Source organism: Protopterus annectens, chromosome 4.part1 (assembly GCF_019279795.1).
Source record: "Protopterus annectens isolate FY-2018-M chromosome 4.part1, PAN1.0, whole genome shotgun sequence".
Lineage (NCBI taxonomy): Eukaryota > Metazoa > Chordata > Ceratodontiformes > Protopteridae > Protopterus > Protopterus annectens.
In genome coordinates, this window is record NC_056734.1 from 808,028,707 (window position 1) to 808,050,760 (window position 22,054).

General features: G+C 37.4%; 1 protein-coding gene across 3 annotated transcripts in view; it reads right to left on the reverse strand.

Moving 5' to 3' along the window:
* The window catches only part of WDR33 (WD repeat domain 33), a gene marked incomplete at its 5' end in the record, with an annotated part of 1,521,229 nt that overhangs the window by 17,159 nt on the left and 1,482,016 nt on the right, over positions 1–22,054 (reverse strand). For 2 of the 3 annotated variants that reach the window (XM_044070565.1, XM_044070564.1), the window contains 1 exon segment: positions 20,418–20,624. In XM_044070565.1, the coding sequence (XP_043926500.1) occupies positions 20,418–20,624 (207 nt within the window). 3 annotated transcript variants of the gene reach the window in all.

Consider the following 22,054-nt stretch of genomic DNA (forward strand, 5'->3'; position numbering starts at 1 on the left):
AGTAGACTAGAACCACCACAAGTGCATTAGAAATTAACCAGACACTGGAGTTGGTAGATGGAGATCAATGGCAAGAAAACCAGCAACTTGGAAATTAATGAATAAATGTTGGACTGCAAAGCATTAATCACATTTGTGAAATACTGCAGAGCAAGAAAACATGGAAATGTTGAACTTTTTTGACTTTATTAAACTTGTAGGGGACTCCAAACAGATGCCCCTACATCATGTTATGTCTGGAAGAATATTAAGCAGAAAAAAAAGAGGCAACGAAGTAAAACAATTTTTGTTCTTAACAATACTTTTATAAAACATGACATATACTGAATGTTATATAACACAGCACTTTCAGTTATTTTTGTGTTATAGGGATACTAAAGTATAACAGATGCCCTTTATTCTTACTTTCCTTCTTGTTTAGTTTTAACAAATGCAGGCACTGCAATGTAAAAATATAAGAAAGCCTGGACAAAGTCATGTTTAGGATAACATGCTGTAATCTTATGTTGTTGAAATGAAGGATGTGTTGTAAAAGTATACAGAGATACAAGTAAAGCTAATACTCTTTCTTACTTTTGCATAGGGAAATGACAAGATTAAGGCTTCTGGGTTGTTCTAATGAGTTTTAAGTAGAAGCAAGTAAATAAAAGTACACTGAATGTAATAAGTTTTCCTTTAGCAAATAAATGTCCACAGAGTAACATGAGAAGTTTCCTGCTGAAGACAACTGTGTATCTGGTTCTGCTTCTATGGAGACAAGGCAATAAGGGGCAATACAAACAAAACTTTTTTCCAATAGCTAAAAGTAATGTTTTCTGAAAGAATTCAAGTTATTTTCTACATCTGGAATAGGAATAAAGTAAGACAGACAACGCTTCGTGAAAAATAGGTTAGCACAGATAACCATTACAGGTCAATCAAACCCTGCAAGTGTAGCTGTCAATCTGGGACAATAGTTCCTATTAGGAGGGTTATTATTTGAATGCGTACATATAGTTTTGCGTGTTTGTATGAAGTTAACTGGTTCGGGGGGGGGGTTGTTGGAGGGTTTTCATTAAAACATAGTCTTGTGAGAGGTGACATAGGTTCAAATGGATATGACAAGAAACAACTGTATCAAGATCAACCAGCCAAACATTAGTATATGCATGTAACACAAAAGCTGAAACAAGACTTTAAAAAAAGCTGTTATAAATAACAGGTGGGAATAACAACTTCTTACCATAATTGCAACCCTTTCATTATTACATTTGGATGTGAACCCACAGGTATATACAAAAAAAAAAGGAAAGAGTAGTGGACTATAACTAAAAAAATAATTTCCCTCGTCAGACCAATCTGCCCACCCAGCATCTCAGACAGTGCATCCCGAAGGGAATCCTTAAAGTCTGCCAACTCACCACACTCCCAGAAAATATGTTCCCAATTACCTCTTTCTTCCCCTTCACACCTCCAACATTTACTCTGTCTGTGGAAAAATTTTCTGGAGTCCACTTGGGGTATAAAAATATCTATATAAACATTTCCAGGCAAAAATCCTAAATCTTCTAGATTTTGTTGCATATTTGGGAGACATACATATATCCTCCCATTGTTTCTTTGTGAATTGCTTATCCAATCTCGCTTCCCAAGTTTTTCTAACCTTCTCTGATTGATTCTTAAAGTTATCATGCAATATTTTATATGATCTATTAATTACTTCTGTTCTAGATTCTATTAAAAACGCTACCAGTGCTGGTCTTTTGTTTAGGACCCCCCCCCTATTTCTTTCCCTTTGCCTATACTCTGATATCAATCCGTGATGCGGAAGGCAATCTCTAACCTGCAGTCCAAACAAATTCTTGGCGTCTTCCCATTCTATCATCTTTCCCACTCTAGTTATTTGCTCCCAATATCTTCATTCCTTTGTCAGTTTTCGTCAATAAGTTCTGACCACTTGCCTATCGTCTCTATCCCTAATTGCAGTCATCCCTATTGGAAGAATCTCCTTTCTCCACTCCTGTGTTGGTTTGGTTCTTAGAATACTTTCTGCTACTTTATGGATATAAATTTCTGCATGGTTATTGTTCTCCTTAAAGGCCTGCATCCAAAATCCCACTTACCTTCTCGACTTCCCCCATGTTTCATAATCATCCCTTTCCACTTTAATTTATAGTTTTCTGCTTATGCTATGTATAGGAGCCTTAACTGTGTAGCTCTGAAATATCCCTTCGAACTGGATAATCCCAATAACAGGATCAGGTCAAAACAACTAATAAAAATATGAAAGAATAGCCTTTTGCACTATTCAAGCTAAGCTAAAACACCAAGCAGTAGTAGTAGTAGTAAGAAGTATTGGTTTTGCTACTAAGTGAAACTATTTTTAGTCCCAACAAAATGATTTATTTTGGTATGAAGAACTTGAAAAAGTGAAGAAATCTTGATCTCAACAAGTTTTTTTTTTTACTACTGTTTGGTGTTTAATTTACAAATATTTCTTACTACTACTGCTTGGTGTTTTAGCTTAGCTTGAATAGATCAAAAGGTTATTCTTGCATATTTTTTCTAGAATTTACATATTCCGCAAGGTACAAAAACTGGAGTAGGCTACACGTTAATTAAATTTCAAAGGAACATGAACATTTAACTGAAGGTTTTGATACGCTTCCAAAATTCCACTGGAATAGCATCTGTTCCTGGATACTTTCCTGCAGATTGGTTATACATCATCACCTTTATCTCATCTCCTTCCATCTTAATTGTTGAGCCTCATCCACCTCTAACACTGGCATATTTAAGTCTTCCATAAATACTTCTATTTGTGCTTTTTCTTGGTTTCCCCATTTTTCTGCTTTATATAATTTTTTATAAAATTTCCAAAAATGTCTCTATACCTCTAAAGGATCTCAGGTTACTTTTCTTGTTATAAGCTCCTTAGGTCTGGCAACACACTTTTCTACTTTCTGCTGCCAAACTCAGTGTGCCAACAGTTTTTTGTGTTCTGGGTTATCAAAAACAGTTGCTTAACAGCAATCTTTCTAAACTCATGCATATTATCCAGGTTCTCCCTTTTTTCTCTTCAGCACTCTGCAATTGCGCATCATCTTTTCACCCTTATTCTGTAACTATTTAATCTTTGTCAGCCGTTCTAAATTCTTGTTACTTCTTAACCAGCTCTATTTCTTTTATGTCTACCATAATCTAAACTCTACTTTCATTGTATCCCACTCACTAGTTATAAATTCTTCCCCAATAACTCCAAAGTAATTTCTACCATCCATTCCTTAATTTTCTCTCTTTTTAAAAGGTAGGTGGGGAAGCACCACCGTCTTATATTTACTTCATTACCCAGAGCTTTTATCTTGGTATTTATTGGTGCAAGGTCTGAAATACTTATTGGGTGTGTGTCAAAGTTCTCAAATACACATGTTCCTGTGAAAAATGTGTCTAGTCAAGCCCTGTTATTGTACCTTGGGGAATAAGTTGTAAATTCTTTCAGAGTTCCTACTGTTGAATTCATGTCTTTAATACCAAATATTTTCATAAATTTCTTCAAAAATCTACTCTCTTATATTTTACCTTCTATATGCCTCAAATACATTCTCAATGTTGCAAATCAAATTCCAGCCTCCAGCTATAAGTAATACTCCCTGCTGAAAGCTGATTTTCTCTCCCATGTTTTAAGCAGATTTAGGTGGAATACAAATATGTGCCAGAGTAATCCTCATCCCTTGCCAGTAGACCCTTACTACCATAAACTGCCATTATCTTTCTGTCTTCTATGACTATTGAAGCTCCTCTAACAATTAATATACTCTTCCTTTGTCCTTGATATTCTACTGAATATCCATCCCAAAATCCTTTATCAGATTTCCAAAAGTGTCTCCTGTAGCATTGCTATTTGCAGTCTGCATTTCTTAACATAATTAAATATTCTTTCCTTTTTGTCTATACCTGTGAAATCATTCACATTCCAAGATAATATGGAAAGTGTCACCATCATGGTAGGAAGTCACTATTCCCACCTAATATAGATGTCATCTTTGTTTAAATGTCTAGTTCCATCTTTTGTGATACAATGCACCCATCAATGTCTGGCAGGTTCACCCTTTATACAGTGTTCTCATCAATATATGAACCTATGAACACTGGAACCTATGTCACATTTTACAAGATGTTTTGACTTAATAAAAACATAAAAAAATACCTAGAACACCCCCATAACCTGTAAACTTAATGCAAACGCACATAACTATGTACATCTTCAAATAATTTAAGTTTAACCCTCCTAGCAGGAACACTTGCCCAAACAGACAGCTGTTAACACAAATGTTAATTAACCTTAAATTGAGTTTATCCATGGTAGGATGCATGTGACTGCCTGTTTCTCTGCTTACACTAACTGTTGTGTGTTCTCTTTTTATCTTTATTCCCCATACCCATATGAGAAAAAAACTTGCATGCTTTCAGAAAACATTAACTTTTAGCCTTGGAAAAAAAACAGTATTCTTTTTTTGCCCTATTATCAAGCTTATCTCTATGGAATCGAGAAAAAAATGTAGTCCTCTACTGCAGCCTGAAAAACAAGCTGAAACACTTACTGCTAAAGGAAAACTTTTCATTATATTTGCTGTTCTCCTATTTATTTCCACTTAAAATCTATTAGTCAATTCCAGGGCTCTTAGTCCAGATATTCACCTATGCAAAATAAGAGAAAACATATCAGCTCTACATATATTATGATCTGTGTACTTTTGCACCCCAATTCCCCATCTCAACAAACAAAAGTTATAGCTTATTAGTTTAAACATGCTTTTGTCTACCTTTTCTTCTCTAATACCAAAAAAGAAGTAAGGAAGAAAATGCATCTGTTTACTTTAGTACCTTTACCACATACAAGAACAATTAATACTTTAGTACAATATATGGAATTTGTATTATGAAAAGTTTCATAGAAATACTGTTAAAAGCAGAAACTGTTTTACCTTTTTCCTTCTTATTCCCTTCCACTCAGTGTCATTCAAAACATTAATGACAAAGTGAGGCAAATGCTTTTCAGTTCCCCACAAGTTTAACAAAGTCAACAAAAGTCCACTCTTCCACTTTTTCTTACAGAGCCATATTTCACAAATGTCACTGATGCTTTGCAGTCTCGCATTTATTCATTAATGTCCATGTTGCTGGTCTTCTTCCTGATCATCTCTATCCCCCAACTCCAGATTCAGCTTGAATTCCAAGGTACTCTCAATTCTTCTGGTCAAGTCGTGCTTTTCTGTGTCTTTCAAGCATTTTCCTTTGGAATAGTGCAAAAGGTTTCACTGGCAAAGTCTCTCACTGTGTTTTACTATCAGGAATGAGAAGCAGAGTTCCACTTTCTGCTTGATGGCGCACTTTCTATTGGATAAACTTTTGTATTTCCTCCTTAGCCTGTTCTGCATTAAAAAAATGACACTGATCTTCCAAGAAAAAAAAATATTCTAAAACCAGCTGGATACAGCCACTTGAATTTCACACCTGTCTCGACATTCTCTGATCACTGGAATAAATGAGTTTCTCTTCTGCTTAATGTACAGTGAATAATAATTTTCTTGATTGTACTGTCTCCAACTTTTAATACTGTGCCTTTTTGCCACAGTTTTGTCAGGATCAACACTTTCTGCTGGTAGTCTGCATCTTTACTAATACAAATCTTGACCCATTTCTCATGTCCAGATTTGCAACATACACATGGTGTGCCCCTTCAGTTAACAGCTCCTGCTGTGGAACATCAGACCAGTTGCTTATCTGTGCCTTCAAAAATGAATACAGTATGTTCCTTCTAGTTTCTCTGGTACAGCAGAAAAGCTCACATTTTCTTATGTGCTATGTCCTCTAATTCTACCATTTTTTTGAACATCTCATACTCAGCCAGCCTTTTCTTCATTTCAGCCTCTGATTTCTGCAGTTTTATCAGCTCGTCTGAATACCTCTTTAAAGTGTCTTCTATTTTTTCCAGCCTTTTATTACAGTTGATATACTCCTCTAGATTGCTGGAAGCCATGTCTTGCATCAAAGCTTGATCTTGAACTGCTTTTTGTTGAACAGCTGCAGGATTCTTCCCAGTCATTGTTTACTCTTCACATTTTCTAGTGGAGTTTCTTTCAGGCTCTCTCAGTTTCTTTGCTGACATCCAGGCAATGTACTCACTAGCCAGTAACTGAATTTACTAAAGTGATGAGTTCCTGGCACTTGTGTTTCAGTTTTCAAACTAGGAGAGCTGAAAATAACTACTGATCATTGTGCAGTCATCTTGGAAATTATGCTTCTAGAGGTAATCCTGGAGGGAGTGGAATAAGTGGGAATGCAGAGAAAAGACCCCTGACCCAGAGGATAGAAAAGACACTGACTGTTAAGCTTCCCTTGAATGGGTACCTGGAGCAGAATTTCTTTACTGGATGCTTATCCTTGTCTTGACAAGTAGACAAGTCTGTGGGACTCTCCACTTCTGTACTTATGTCTAATGACTTTCTTTTCTAGTTGCCACTCCAGTGGCTTGGCAAAGGACCTCTCAGACAGTCTGCTAATTTGATTCAGTTTAGGATCTAGGTGGCTTGAAGTTGAAGAACCTACTCCAAGGTCAATGGCTATGCTACTACAGTAGGTCTGCATAGCAGAAATGAATGCTGTCCTCCCTCCTTGTTTGTTAATCTGAAACATCACTGTGGTGTCAGTATGTCACTGTTTAATAAATAAACGCAAACTTGAAAATCTGTGGTGTGCAAATCAAATTCACAGTTTCCATGACGTATGTATGTTTTTCCAGAGCTTGTTGGACCATTTCTTCTACTTTTGTGTGGATCGTGTGCCCTCATGTCTAATCTAAGATATGTGGTAAAGATCTGTGAACTTTCCAGGATCACAAAACGTTTTGCAATGTGCTTGGAATGACCTGCACTGTCTGTTCACTACCCAAATTCCTTCTTGACAAGAGGAATAAAGAAGATTACTTTCTCCAGGAGGCAATGCTGTTTATATAAACTTCTGGCAGGTCTATATTATGTCCCCAAAAAGGCAATCCAGCGAACGGCATTTACATTGAAAATACTGGTCAGTGAAGTGTTCATAGTGAGATCACGGTACAGTGAAAATCGGAAAATTTGCCCTTTCCTCACTGTAGTGCAGTCTAGGAGTTGGTATATATAATTAGCGGGGGTGGGGGTGCAGCCCCCCCCCCACAAGAGCGAGTTCACTGAATGGCATTTTCGATGTAAATGCCGTTCGCTGAACTGCCTTTTCGAGGACATAATACAGACCCACTTCTGACATACCTTCCCCTTATTTTCCTCATGTAAAGCCAGTCTAAGAAAATCATCAAAATTGAGACAGATATGCAACCTAGTGCTTCAGCCATCTCCCGGGCTACACAATCTCAGCCTGTTCTAGAAGCAGCAGTTTGTCCTGGGATGAACAATCCGCATATTCTAGTGTCTAGAACTGCCTTCAGAAATATCATGCATGTCTGTCCGGGATCAAGCATGACAGTGACAGATGTTCAGAGAATTTGAAAGTATATAACAAACAAAATAGTGCCACTTAAAAATTACGTCTTGTGACTTCACAAAGAGAGGATGGGTCTCATCTCAAAGGCTGTCTGCTCTCCTTCAGTTTGCATGCTGGCTCATTAGCAAGGCTGCTGTTTGAGTACTACGTAGTATCTGTGGATGTTTAGCAGGCAATAATTCTTACAGGTGGATAAACAACAACGCTGCTGAATATTCCAGCTGAAACCTGCTCTAGACCTAAAATACTACCTTCATTCAGAATGCCTGGTGAAAATAAGGACATTCTTGCTCTGAGATCCAACATACCAGTTGTCGATGTTACTATATCTTGTAGTAGAGCATGGTGTGAAAGGATGCTTACAGCAAGTTGCACAGTATGCCACAGATCTGTCCATTCTGCAATGGAACTGTGGGTTATCAAATTCCTGTGGCTTTAGCCACAAATTATTTGAAAAAGCCCTTTCTACATTAAGCCTACAAAATAATGCTTTTGCCTTGACTGGTATGCTCAGAAAAGCAAATGAAAGCCATGGTTAAGTGTGAATGTTATCTAAAAATTTAAGTCTGGTATTCAAAATACTCTGTGTGAAAATTAAAACAGCTCTATGTCACTGCTACCAAAACTTTAAAGTTATTCAAGGAAAAGTATTTGCAGCTAAAAAAAAAAAAGGTATTACTAGAAAAGGGAAAACTCGCACAGTGCAATGTAAGATTTAAATGGTAATGTGAGATTTAAATAATCCGCTTTAATACAAAACTTAATGAAACAGAAGCCCTAATGTTGGTGTCAGTGTAATATACTGCACAGGTATATGAGTAAACAGTTCATTGGTATACGTTATGCTTCACAGATGTATTTTGTAAAGATTAAACCAACATTGAAGACAGCTTATTAAACTTGTGTGTAATGAAGTCTTTGGTGGCACAGCAAGTACAGCGAGCACTTGCCTCAGATCCCTCTCAGCTGTGAAATAAACTTTTCTCAAGTTATTCCTGACTTAACTTAGATGCAACAACATGCCTTGCTAAAAACATTCATGGAAGTCAAAAAGAAGACACAACCTCAGAATCTAAATTATTTTTTTGGTCAGTTAACTTAATTAAATTTTCCTTCTGAAAACTTGTGCAAGCTATTTTGTCAAACATTTCTGCTCTAACACAAAAGTTAGGCAAAAAAACTCCTACTAAACTGGGTGACAAATCAAACCAATCACTTTTATCAATTAAGATCACATACATTAGGTTTTAGCCCCCTTTTCTCGCCTTAGTCATACCTTGTCTTGCAGGTTGAACTTCCTGGTCTTCCTCGCATACTTAAACCAGTCAAAGAAAAAAAAAGTCCTAACAGATATATGTGGTACATAAGTATGCGGCTATCAGCATGTACTCAAAAATATTGATCACTCTGACTTCTAAGATGGCTTCACGGTGATCAACAGATTGTTTTAATTTCTTCCAGTATGAAAACAAACTGTCAAACAAGGGTATTGTAACTGTTTGGGAAAAAAAATCAGTTGATTGCTATTAATTACACTGCCTGGATATCAGCAAAAAAGCAAATTTTGAAAATCTGAGATGAACTCAACTAGAAAAGAAGAAATATGACTGAAGAGAATCCTGAAGCTATTTACCAAAAAGCAGTTTAAGTTTCAGCTTTGGTAGATGAGATGACTTCCAGTAATTTAGAGGAAAATAATCAAATCCACTCAGAGGTAATTAAAATAAATGAAATACTGAATGAACACATTAAAACAAACAACAAAAGGTTGGAAAAATAGTAGTTTAAGAACTGAGATGAGCTGATAAATTTGCAAATATCAGAAGCTAAAATGAAGACAATGCTGGCTGAGCACAAGGCTTCTCAGGAAGAGCAGTTTCAAAAAATAAGTTACAAAATGGCGCAGAGAAAACCTCTGAGATTTTCTGCTGTACCAGGGACAGACCACTACTTTTATGAAAGTACAAGTAAACAACTGGACTGACATTATACCGCAAGATTTGTTAATCAAGTGGGTACCATCATGTTTGTGCCCCAAACCTGGCCACAGAAAAGCAGACAAAACATGTATTAGTAAAGATAACAATCAAACCAGCAAAAAGATGATCCTGACCAAACTGTGGCAGAAAGGAAACGTATTAAAAAAACGGAAACAACAGTGACTGTGGGAAATGATTTACTGTACACTAGGCAGAAGAGAAGTACATTTATCCCAGCAATTAGGGAATGTCAACAGGCAGGTTAGAGATTCAAGCTGCTGTATAAGGCTGTCTTCAGAATATTTTTTTCTGTGGAGGATAAAAGACATTTCTGGTGCACAATAAGCTAAGAAGAAAATAAAAATATCCAACAAAAAGTGAACCAACAAGCAGAAGGGGACTCTGTTTCTCATTCTTTTAACAAAGCTCACAGTGACACTGTCAGCAAAACCTTTTCCAGTGCTCCAAAGGAAAATGCTTGAGACACAGAAAAATACAGGAGCTGAAATGAAGAATCAGTAGCACCTTGCACTTGAGCCAGAGTTTGCTGATGGGAGATGGACATTATCAAGAAGATCAGAAACACTGAATTACTGAATAAATGTGAGACTATGAAGTATATTTGTGAAATATGGCTTTGCAAGAGAAGTGGCTGAGAAAGCCTAGAATCTTATTAACTTTGTTAAACTTGTGGTTGGACTGTAAAGCATATACCCCAATTTCACGCCATTGTTTAGGAGGACACTATGGCAAAACTAAGTAAAATGATTTTTGCTCTTATTTATATTTGTACAAAACATTTCATGATGTAAACTGCATCTTATATTGCAAAGCAGTTTTGTATAATCTACAGTCTGGTATTTTAAATGTTTTTTTTCAGTGTCTATTGCATATGTAAAAGGTATTAAACAAACTTTATAAGGGTGGATGTCTGGTTTGATGATTTTTGGCTTAAGCTACGGGGAGTTTTATTTAAAAAAAAATAGGCTTGAAAAATAAGACAGAATTATGAGGGGCATGAAAATCCTAAGTTTCTTGCATCGCCAAAGTTACTAGCTTGTTTTTCCACTCATAAATGCCCTAACAGAAATCTACAGCTGAAGGTAGTTGGCCAGAAGTCTCTACATTGTGTTCCGAGTGAAATGTACGCAGATTCCTTCAAGCACTTGCAAAATACTGTTTTTAGTTACTGTTGACTTTTTTACTTGGTCACTGTCTGCAGGTGCAAGCAATTAACGTTGAGAGTTTATAGCATTTTTTGATGAGAAAATTGAAAAAGGTAAAGTGGTAAATGCTTCAGTGAAAATAATGTCCGAATCTGGAGAAATGATTAAGAAATGGTAGCCTTAATGCTTAAATTCATTTAATACAACAGTGCACAATTTAGTTTTATTTAAAGGTAGGCAGTGCATTTTTATGTTTTCTGAAAGCAGCTGTTTCACACATCTGGAAGGGGAATAGAGATGAGAGAGATACTGCATGTGGGAACACAGGCTGTAACATGTACCTTAGCATGGGTATCCTTACTTTTAGATATGGCAATACCATATGGGTGCAGCCACTGATGTGGGGCAATTGCTCCTATCTGGATGATTAAATTTCATTTGATGAAAATGTACACAGTTGTGTGTTTGTTCTAAGTTAATAGGGAATGGGGGTTCTGAAAATGTATTTAGTTTCTGTTAGTGGTTTTTCATTAAAAGAACACACTTAAAAATGTGACATACAGTGCAATGGAAAAGTATTTACCTCTTTCCTGATTTATTTGTTTGCATGTTTGTCACACTTAAATGTTTCAGATCATCAAATATACATTTTAGACAAAGATAACCCAAGTAAACACAAAATGTAGTTTTCAAGTGATGTTATTTATTAAGGAAAAAAAAAAACTACCCAAACCTACATGGCTCTATGTGAAAAAGTAATTGCCCGCAAAACCTAATAACTGGTTGTGCCACCCTTAGCAGCAACAACTGCAATCAAGCATTTGCGATAACTGGCAAGGAGCCTTTCACATCTCTGTTGAGGAAGTTTACATCTCTGTTGAGGAAGTTTGGCCCACTCTTCTTAACAGAATTGTTTTAATTCAGCCATACTGGAGGGTTTCCGAGAATGAACAGCCTTTTTAAGGTCATGCTACAGCATCTCAAATGGATTCAAGTCTGGACTTTGACTAGGCCACTCCAAAACCTTCATTTTGTTTTTTTAAGCCATTCAGAAGTGGACTTGCTGGTGTGTTTTGGATCACTGTCCTGCTGCAGAACCCAAGTGTGCTTCAGCTTGAGGTCAGGAACTGATAGGCTGATATTTTCCTTCAAGATTTTTTGGTAGCAAGCAGAATTTATGGTTCCATCAATCACAGCAAGTCATCCAGGTCCAGAAGCAGCCCCAGACCATCACACTACCACCACCATCTTTGACTGTTGGCATGATGTTCTTTTTCTGAAATGCTGTGTTACTTTTACGCCAGATGTAACGGGATGCACACCCCCCAAAAAGTTCAACTTTCGTTTAGTCAGTCCAAAGAATATTTTCCCAAAAGTCTTGGGGATCATCAGAATGTTTTTTGGCAAAAGTGAGATAAGCCTTTATGTTCTTTTTGGTCAGCAGTAGTTTTCACCTTGGAACCTGTCATGCATGCCATTTTTGCCCAGTCTCTTTCTTATGGTTGAGTCATGAACATTGACCTTAAGTGAGGCCTGCAGTTCTTTAGATGCTGTTCTGGGTTCTTTTGTGACCTCTTGGATGAGTCGTCGCTGTGATCTTGGGGTAATTTTTGTAGGCTGGCCACTCCTGGGAAGGTTCACCACTGTTCCATATTTTCTCCATTCGTGGATAATGTGGTTCGCTGGAGTCTCAAAGCTTTAGAAATTGCTTTGTAAACTTTTTCAGACTGATAGATGTCAATTACTTTGTTTCTCATCTGTTCTGGAATTTCTTTAGATCACGGCATGATGTCTTCCTTTTTGGGATCTTTTGGCCTACTTCACTTTGTCCGAGAGGCTCTATTTAAGTGATCTCTTGATTCAACAGGTCTGCCAGTCATTAGGCCTGGGAGTGGTTAGTGAAATTGAACTCAGCTTTCCCAAAAATGTGATTAACCACAGTTACTTCATGATTTAACAAGGGAGGCAATTACTTTTTCACATAAGACCATGTAGGTTTGGATATTTTTTTTCCTTAATAAATCATCACTTAAAACTGCATTTTGTGTTTACTTGTGTTATCTGTCTAATATTTAAATTTGCTTGATGATCTGAAACATTTAAGTGCAACAAACATGCAAAGAAATAAGAAATCAGGAAGGGGGCAAATACTTTTTCATTGCACTGTAGGTTCAAATGTAAATAAGAAACAACTGTATAAAAGATCAGTCTGCCAGTCTATCCATGTAAGACAAAATTTGGAATACACATTAAAAAGAACTATTACGTATATAACAGGTGAGAGCAATCTTTCTATAATAATGGCTACTCTGTCCATATTACCTTGGAATGTAAACAGCTTTACCGGTATAGATAAAAAAGGAGAGAGTAGTAAATTACATTTAAAAATGTATGGTGCAAATAGCAATGCTGCAGGAGGCACTTTTGCATAGAAAAGGATACATGAATTTGACAAAGGTTTTATTTCAGGATGCATATTCAGCAGAATATCAGTGACAAGGGAAACAAAGGGGAGTAAATAATACTGATTGCTAGAGAGGAAAAAAGACAATAGCAGATTTGTGGCAGAATGGGATATTGGCAAGGGAGAGGGACTACACTGGCATGTATTTATATTCCACCAAAAGATGCCATTATGGATCTTAAGAAAATTTTTTTCAACAATCATCAAATTTTCACACGACATAGGCAATCTTACATTTATACAAATGAAAAACAAACATGACACCACTTTAGTTGCACAGAGTACACATCACAAACACCATTGAAACAACTGTAGTTGCAAACATTATGCATCACTTATAATCTATCCAGTCACTGTCAGTAAAGCATTATATGGTTCATTCAAATCCTGCCTATTAAACATCTTTCCTGATCTGCATATACTGTTTCCACAGTTCCCATTTTTTCCTACGCAGCTTGCTCTTTCCCTTTTCTAAAGATCCCAATTACAATTGTTTTATCTCTGTTACTATAGTCACTACTTCTGGTGAAGTTGGTCTAGACTGATTTCCATTTTCTAGTAATTGTTTTTTGGCAGCCACCATAATTAGGCTCTGCAAGGCTTTACTATGTCTGGGCAATTCTGATTCTGTATCATATCTCAAAAAAAAAAAATCATCGCCCAAGTCAATCCAATCTGCTCACCCAGGATCTCTGACACAATGGTCTGCAGGGAATCCCTAAAGTCTGCCAGCTCATTATACTCCCAAAAAATATGTTCCCGGCCACTTCTTTCTTGCCCATCACACCTCCAATACTTGCTATCCACCCAAGGAAAATTTCTTTGTAGTCTACTTGGGGTATAAAAACACCTATGCAAGCACTTCCAAAACTGTTGGAGAAATAATCAGCTTTTAGAAGGAAATAGTATTTACAGGTGGAGACTGGAACTTGATTTGCAATAATGAGGATGTATCACAGGGACCTAGAAGGGAAAATATAACAAAAGACGGTAGACATCTGAAGAAAGTTATGAAAGTATTTGGTATGGAAGAGGTATAATAACTGGGCTACACTGGATTGAAATGATATTTCAAAGGAGCGTGTGCATTTAATTGAAAGCTTCAACACATATCCAATAACGATTTCAGATTGTGTACCAATAAAAACAAAGAAAAATACAGGGTAATGAAATAAAAATAAGACACTGGAACTTTAATACTTACCTGTTAAAAAACAGAGGAATGTAAGGAATGGCTAATAGAAATTACTTGATAGTTATTAGGGAAAACAGAAATTTATTCAGGAGGGATAGCTAGTGATTTGAATAAAATGAAAACAGGTTTTAAACCAAGACAGAAATAAAAGATGTATTTAAAAGCTAATATGAATTATTTAGAGGGGGCTGACAAAAAATTAAAGTACTGCAGAATAAGAGGATTCTGTCAGAACAAGAGGAGCAACTGCAGAGTGCTACAGGGAAAATCTACGAGAATTTGGATAAAATACACGATTTTAGAAAGATTGTGGTTAAGCAAATATTTTTTATATGAACAGCGCACAAAAACCTTTAGCTCAATTACTTAGGCAACAGAAAGTAGAAAAGGTTGTTGTCTAAGTTAAGGAGCCTATGACAAGAAAAAATAACGAGAGATCCTACAGAGACATTAAAAGATAGTTTGGAAATTTTATGAAAATTTATACACAGTACACGAATGTGGAAACCAAGAAAAGGCACAAATGGAAATATTTATGGAAGGCTATGTCAGGGTTAGAGGAAGATGATTCTCTACAAGTGTTAAAGCAGAAGGATACAACAATGGTGGTGGTTAATCAATCTACAGGGAAGTCACCAGAAACAGATGGCATTCATGTGGACCTCAAAGTTAGAAATTAAGAAAGTGAGAAAAATCTGGAAGGTTTTAATAGTACTTTAAAAGGAGTGGAAGCACCAGCATCTTGGAAGAAAGCAGTGGTGGCAGTTTTACCCAAAAAGGGTAAAGGCTTATCAGACCAAACTTCATATAGACCTATTTCACTTGTAAACCATGAGTATGAAGTGTTTATGTCTAAACTAGCAAACAGAATGGCAAAGAGGTTGACAAAATTGATAGATATGGATCAACATGGTTCTGGGGAATGACAATGATCCAGAGGGAAGCAGAATATAACAAAATACCACTGCTGTCATTGGGTCTTTATACAAAGAAAGCATTTGATGGCATAATCTAGGATTTTAAGAGTATGGCAATAGAAGCACTTTTATATCCTGATACAATAGTAGACTTACTAAGAGGAGAACTTGAAGGATCAGAGGGAAGTATTAAGGTGACAGGGTTCCTTCTCTGAGAAGCTGTCTGAACAGAGGAACTAATCAGGGATGACCTCTTTCCCCCTTGTAATTTTACACTTAGAGTCATTAGTAAAGAAATTAAGGTACTCCAAAGTTCAAGGACATAATTGGCATGATAATCAAGAAAAGTTGACCTTATTTGGAGATATTCTGTACTTGACATATCCAGAAAATGACATTTATTTGTTGTGGAACATTGACACTTTCAAGTCTATTTGAGATATAACATTAATGCAGACAAAGCAAAGGCTGTAGCAGCAAATTATGTGCCCACACATGAACTGCTTCAGCAATACCCATATTTATGGGGACACAATACGATCAAGTATTTAGGTGTATGGTTTAAAAAGGATTCTGTTATGGCAGATAAGTATATGTGAAAGAGACTAAACAAAATATAATATAATATAATACAAAAACTGAGAAACTGGAAGCTCTTGGTTTATGGATTGTAAAGTACAAGCAATGAATATCATTTTAGTCCATTTAGTTTTATATACAGGTTAGCCATATTTTTATCAACCAGAAGAGAAGTTGTAGACAATAATGAAGAGCAAATTGAAGGAATTTATGTGGAAGGGTAAGAGGATGAAACTGGGATAAGTTGATCCTCCACATAGAACAAGGTGGTTAAGGATTACCTGATCTGAAGGGATATTTTACAACTGCAGTTAAGACTTGTGCACATAACACAAGCAAAAGGTTATAAATCAGAATGAAAAGGGATAATGGGGGAAACCTCAAGAAATAAGGAGGGAGTAGGATTCTGGATGCAGACCTTTAAGGAGAACTACCACCACTATACAGATTATATTATATTCATAAAGCTGCAGAAAGTGTTACAAGAACTAAGTTAACACAGGAATGGAGAAAGGACATTTTACCAAGAAGGATGACTGCAAGCAGTGGTAAAGAAAACAGACAAGAGAAGGCTGGAATTTACTGGAGAAAACTGGTAAAGGAACTAAGGTAATGGGAACGAACTAGACAGCGATAGTAGTTTGGACTGCAGGGAAAATCATCTTCTCTGCCAGGGATTGATATTAGAGTACAGACAAAGAGAAAGAGATACGGGTGTCCTAAGTGAGAGACCAGTTCTGGTAGAGCTTTAGTCAAATCTAGAACAGAAGCGGCTGTCAAAAAGGGTTGGTTAATACGGCATACCAAATATTGCAGGATAACTATAAGAATCAATCCAGAAGAGGTTAGAAAAGATTAGGAAGAGAGATTAGAAAAGCATTTGCAAAGGAAAAATAGAAGGACATATTTAGGGTTCCCAAGCATGCAACAAGTCCAGAAGGTTTATAATTTCTGCTTGGAAGTGTCCGCGTATGTATTTTTACATCCCAACCAGATTTCAAAGTTTTTCCTTGTATAAATAACAAATGCTAGAGGTATGACGGGAAAGACAGAGATAACTGGGAACATGCTTCTGGAAGATTAAGGAGATGGCAGAATATAAAACTTGCTTAGGCAGTACTCAGAAATATTAAGGAAACAAATAGCTATAACCAAGTTAGCTGACACACAGGATCTGAATTGCCTAGACATAGTAAGGCCTAATTAAGTTTAATGCTATTGGCCGCCAAAAAAAACAATTACTAGAACATGGAAATCAAACTCTAAAACTGTAAATGAAGTACTGAAGACTGCCAAAGACATAAAAAGAAGTGGAAGTGGGATCATTAGAAAGGGGAAGGGGCAACTTACATAAAACTAAATGGAATTTGTGGGAACAATACATGCAGAAAAATGTTCAGGAGGAAGAGTGAGATTTAACAGAAAGCAGGATTTGAATAATTTATGTAATTTTGCTGTGAATAACAGTAGTTGGAAAGAAAACATGTATGGAATGTACAACTCATGAAAAAATGTTAAGATATGGTGACGCAGATGCTTACAGATGATGTAATGAGGGATTGGCCAGAAAAGAAGACTGTTACAAGGAAACATATGCAGCCTCATTTTTCAGCTAAAGAGGAGATTGGCTGCTTACAAAATTCTGGTTTCAAAGAAGCTAAATTGACAGTGCCAAATCACTTAAGGAAAGAGTTTGTATAGATTACACAAATCTCAATAGGGCAGAGACATGCGTAACAAATGACTTGTATTATTTTGGTCAGGAGTCTGTACAAATTGAGCAAGACTTTCAAAACTGTTGCTGTGTGAACCATTTACCATAAAAGTAACTGCAGGGAAGGCCAGCTCTATGGCTTACCAGGATAAAACCATCATGATAAACCAACCAGATGACCAAAGTTTCATTAGCAGCTTTGGCATTGGAGCCACAGAGGGGAGGGGTAGGTGTGAGCAACTGCTGTCAGTTCACCCATAGCCGGCCTTAGGCATAGGCCAACTAGGTGGCCACCTAGGGCGCTGCTCTAGGAGTGCTTTTTTCACTATTTGGTGTAGGTAGACCAGGATGGGGATACCAGGTGGTGTGTGTGTGTGTGTGGGGGGGGGGGTGCTGTGGAGCCCTTTTGCCTAGGGCACCAGTTGACCTAAGACCGCTCCCGAGTTCACCCATTCAGGGAGAGAGTGGTGGCTTTGACTTGTCACTTAGATGAGAACTAGAAGGAACACAGCATTTCACCCTCACAGCTCAGGTCTCTTGACCACACACTGCCACTGTGAAGCTGTACACGCCAGAGGGAGTAAGCATGTGGAAACAAATTCACATAGCAGTAACGTGCACTATAGCAGACAGAGCTATCTCAAGGGAGGCGAAGCTCCAGAGGGAGAGAAAAAACACTCAAAAGGTCCAGCAACGTATTCCGCTCCCTAGTACCTCTCACTGCTATGAAACAGATGCATCGCTTCAACTACCCATGCAGGAAAATGGCTATGTGTAAAAGCAGATGGAGCTGTTGGGCAAGGTTCTGTGGGGTTAAAAAAACAAAACAAGAGTAATCTAAGTTCTGAATCTTTTTAATTCCAAGCAGAGCACACAGTGAGCCTGAAACAGATTTGTGTCACTATCAAGATAACATGCATCTTATTTCTTTTGACTATTCTGAACTTTTCATGTCTAGCAGAGGCATGATCAGTGCACTGAAAGCTATCTTCTTGAGGCAAGGTTTTCTGTGTGTCACTATATCAGACAATGCTCCTCAGTATGTCAAGACAGAGAGGACTTCAGGACATTTTCAGAACAATAGGGGATTTCATAAAATTACATCCAGTTCCAGCTACGCAAACAGTATCTGTTTTTTTTTTTTTTTTTTTTTAATGTCAGACAGCATTAACAGTGGCTGCCACTCAGATTCTCGTTTGGTAATACTGGAATACAGAAAATACCTGTTGGAAGACTCTTGTCTATTCTACACTCAGTTACTTATTGGTTGCAGATTAAAAGAAAGAATTCCAATATCTACATCTTGGCTGGCTCAACAGAGACCTTAACAGACTCAGACAACTATGACAGATGTAACAGATCTCTTTTCTCAAATGAGAGGAGGAGATAAATTCTGAATTCAGAGTACCAATGAGAAACAAGAAACAATTGTCCTTAAGAACGTAAATGGCCAAGGTCAGTTGTTGCTTAAACTGTTGATATCAGAATGCTGGAGAGTGACATGGGAGCCATCTGTTCCAAATGAATGTCTCAATGTCTCAACGTGACTGCATACGGTAAAAGCACTTTCTGCAATACAGCTGCAGAACAGTATCCAAAAGAAATGTACACAAAGATAGCTAAACAGATGTTGCAAGAGACACTTCCTGAAATGATTACAAAACCAGTGTCCAGATGAACTGCTGAAGAGTGTCACATAATAATACTCCTAGAATATCAGTTCTTATCATGGGGGGGGGGGGGGGTAGTTTTATCCACATGCTCTCTGGAACTGGAAGAGTACTTAAAAGCTAAATAAATAGTTCATGACCTTGAAATGTGTACATACATATACAATGTTATGAAAGCTGTTGCCACTGTTCAAAAATATTGCTAATGAACGATCAATAATGAAGAAATGTATATACAAATACTGTATCAAAACATTTAATGACTATAGTGATGACTACAGTAGGAATGCAAATTTGACATACATACTACTTATTGTTTACCTCAAAAGAATGGTACATTCTTTCAGTTTGGCAAAAGGATATAAAGTGCTTTCGTCTTTAATCAAATAGACATGTTTTAAGACTTACTAAAAATCGTCAGGTATATCATGTTTTCTGTACATTGCTACACAGTCTAAAAATAAAGGTGGAGCTGGTGGCATTCCATCTCATGTCTCGTCCCATTTCACAATTTTCAAATCCCAGATGTTACAGGAACAAATTAGAAGGGCTAAGGTCAAATACCCACTTCTCAGAAAGCTGATTAATACATAACATGTAAAGCACTGTTAGTACTCTTCACCATCTGTTGGCAAACTATGATCTTCACAGAATAACTTCAACAATGTGCAGCATACTTCCAAAGGCACAAAAAAGCCCATTAAACTTTACTATTTAAAATCTGGAAGGATGCCTGTTCCAACTTTGATAATGCTCAGCTGAGTGTTTGTTCTTACCAAATAACCACAGGGAAGTCAAAGCAAAACACAGTCAGACCAAGAAGGACCCGTTGTCCTGTTACATCTCTGAATGGAAAGTGAACCCCAAATGACTTACAAATGGGAAAAGGAGAAGCAGATGAGCACAAACTGACAGCCAGTGAACAACCTTGAACAAAGGGAACATAAAGAGCAAAGTCTGAAACTGCCTCATGTACCCATTGTATGGTCCTTAAAGCTGTACTGCTAAAAGACTATCGTATCAGTCAGTGACAGTACAGCATGCAAAAGCACACAAGTCTGAATTCCACAGGACTAACAGAGTGAGACTGCTCTGGAAATGGGCAGTATGCACATAGCTTACTGGTTGTCATTTGCATACAGCAGTGCTTACTGGTTAAGCAAAATGTGCACTGTTCTGGAAGAATGACAGTTTATTTACAAAGTCAAGCCTCACCTTGCCTCCTCTCCTCTGATGGTGCTCTCTGAGACTCTGCTTCCCTGGAGTCTGGAGTGCCAGGCCCATCATGCCAAGGACGTTTGCGTGGTGGAAGAGATGACATGTCCATACCCTGGAGAGATGAAGAACGTTCCCTACTAGCAGGTGAATGGCCATCGCTGGAACTGTGCTCCTTGCGAGGACTGCTGTGGACCACATCAGAACCTGAACAGAAAAGAGAAATTACCTCCCTAATGATGCAATGCCGGGCAAATGTTTCTTGTTCAGATACGATACAAAGGGTGGCAGAATGGATTATGACAAGACTACAGCCTGCAGTTTACACACAGTAAAGCTCAATCTACCCCTTATGCTCAAGAAAGAAACAGCAATGCTCCCTCAACATATACTGATATTTCAAAATCTGTTAAATAAAAGAAGCTGTCTGTGGGAAAGGAAGCTTTATATAAATGTCTGTATATAAGCCAAACAGACAAATTTACTTAAGGTGTCCCCTAGTCTGAGTGGACAGATGATTAACTGGATTTCTAATATCAGAGCTACATGCTGCACTGCTGACTTGCTGAAGATGCTCATAAGCCATTACACTTGACTGTGCCCCCCCCTCCACATTGCTATTAAAAGTAAAATTTTAGTTTGAACACCTCTATTCTATAATCTCCATCCTGTGCCAAATATCAAACTATCTGTAACCTCCATTAACAAAAATGTAGGCTTTCTTGTAAGCTGCATAGAGATAAATCAAGCTGATGCCTTCTTGAACTCATCTAGGCTACATGCAAAGGACTGAATGTGGCAAAGCTTTTTTTGTTATGAAATCAACAATTACAAATCTTAGCAAGGTTACAGTGCCTTCATTGCTTAATGACTTGATGTTATACACACTAGCCTTGACAGATACAAATGATGCTCACTAATCTATAATGGAGATCTGCAGTCTGCCAGACGGAGTTCTCTGATGTCACAGTAAACCACTAAAGAACTGCAGAAGTTGTATGCTGAAATAGCTTATGCTGGCAAAACAATTCAACATGCTATGAAAAGTACAATGTGATGTTTAATTCTAAATTTGTCTTATGTACATCATCTCTGGAGTATGGAAAAGAGAACAGTACTTGGACACCTGCACTAAATTCACTTCAGAGACAGAAAGAGGGAGAAACCTACACCACCAGTAGTGCACAAGCACAGGGATTCCTGGACTTAGCCAACAATTAGAGTACCCACTGGGGGAGTAACATCTTGGCTCTTGTCGTTAGTAATATGAGATTACCTTGCACCATCCCTTCTGTATCTGCATCACTTGTTAGGTCTAACCATAAAGAGTTTCTCCTTTGAAATAAAACTGACACCAGAGAACCCATCCATCCAAGGTACCTTCAGAAATTTCTAGACAAACTACCTACTACTAAATGATACATAGGTAAGCTTTAAATCCCTATCATACCCAGTTAACTCCACTGAATACGCAGAAATGTTCACCACCACACTATACAAGCATGTAAACATACAAGCATGTGAACAGCTGCATAGATACACCTATACCCCACAGGAATAAAAGCAGGGCAAACCACTGAAATCATAACATCAGCAAGCTTTATAATAAAAAGGGAAAGAATTCTGACCAAAAGTAA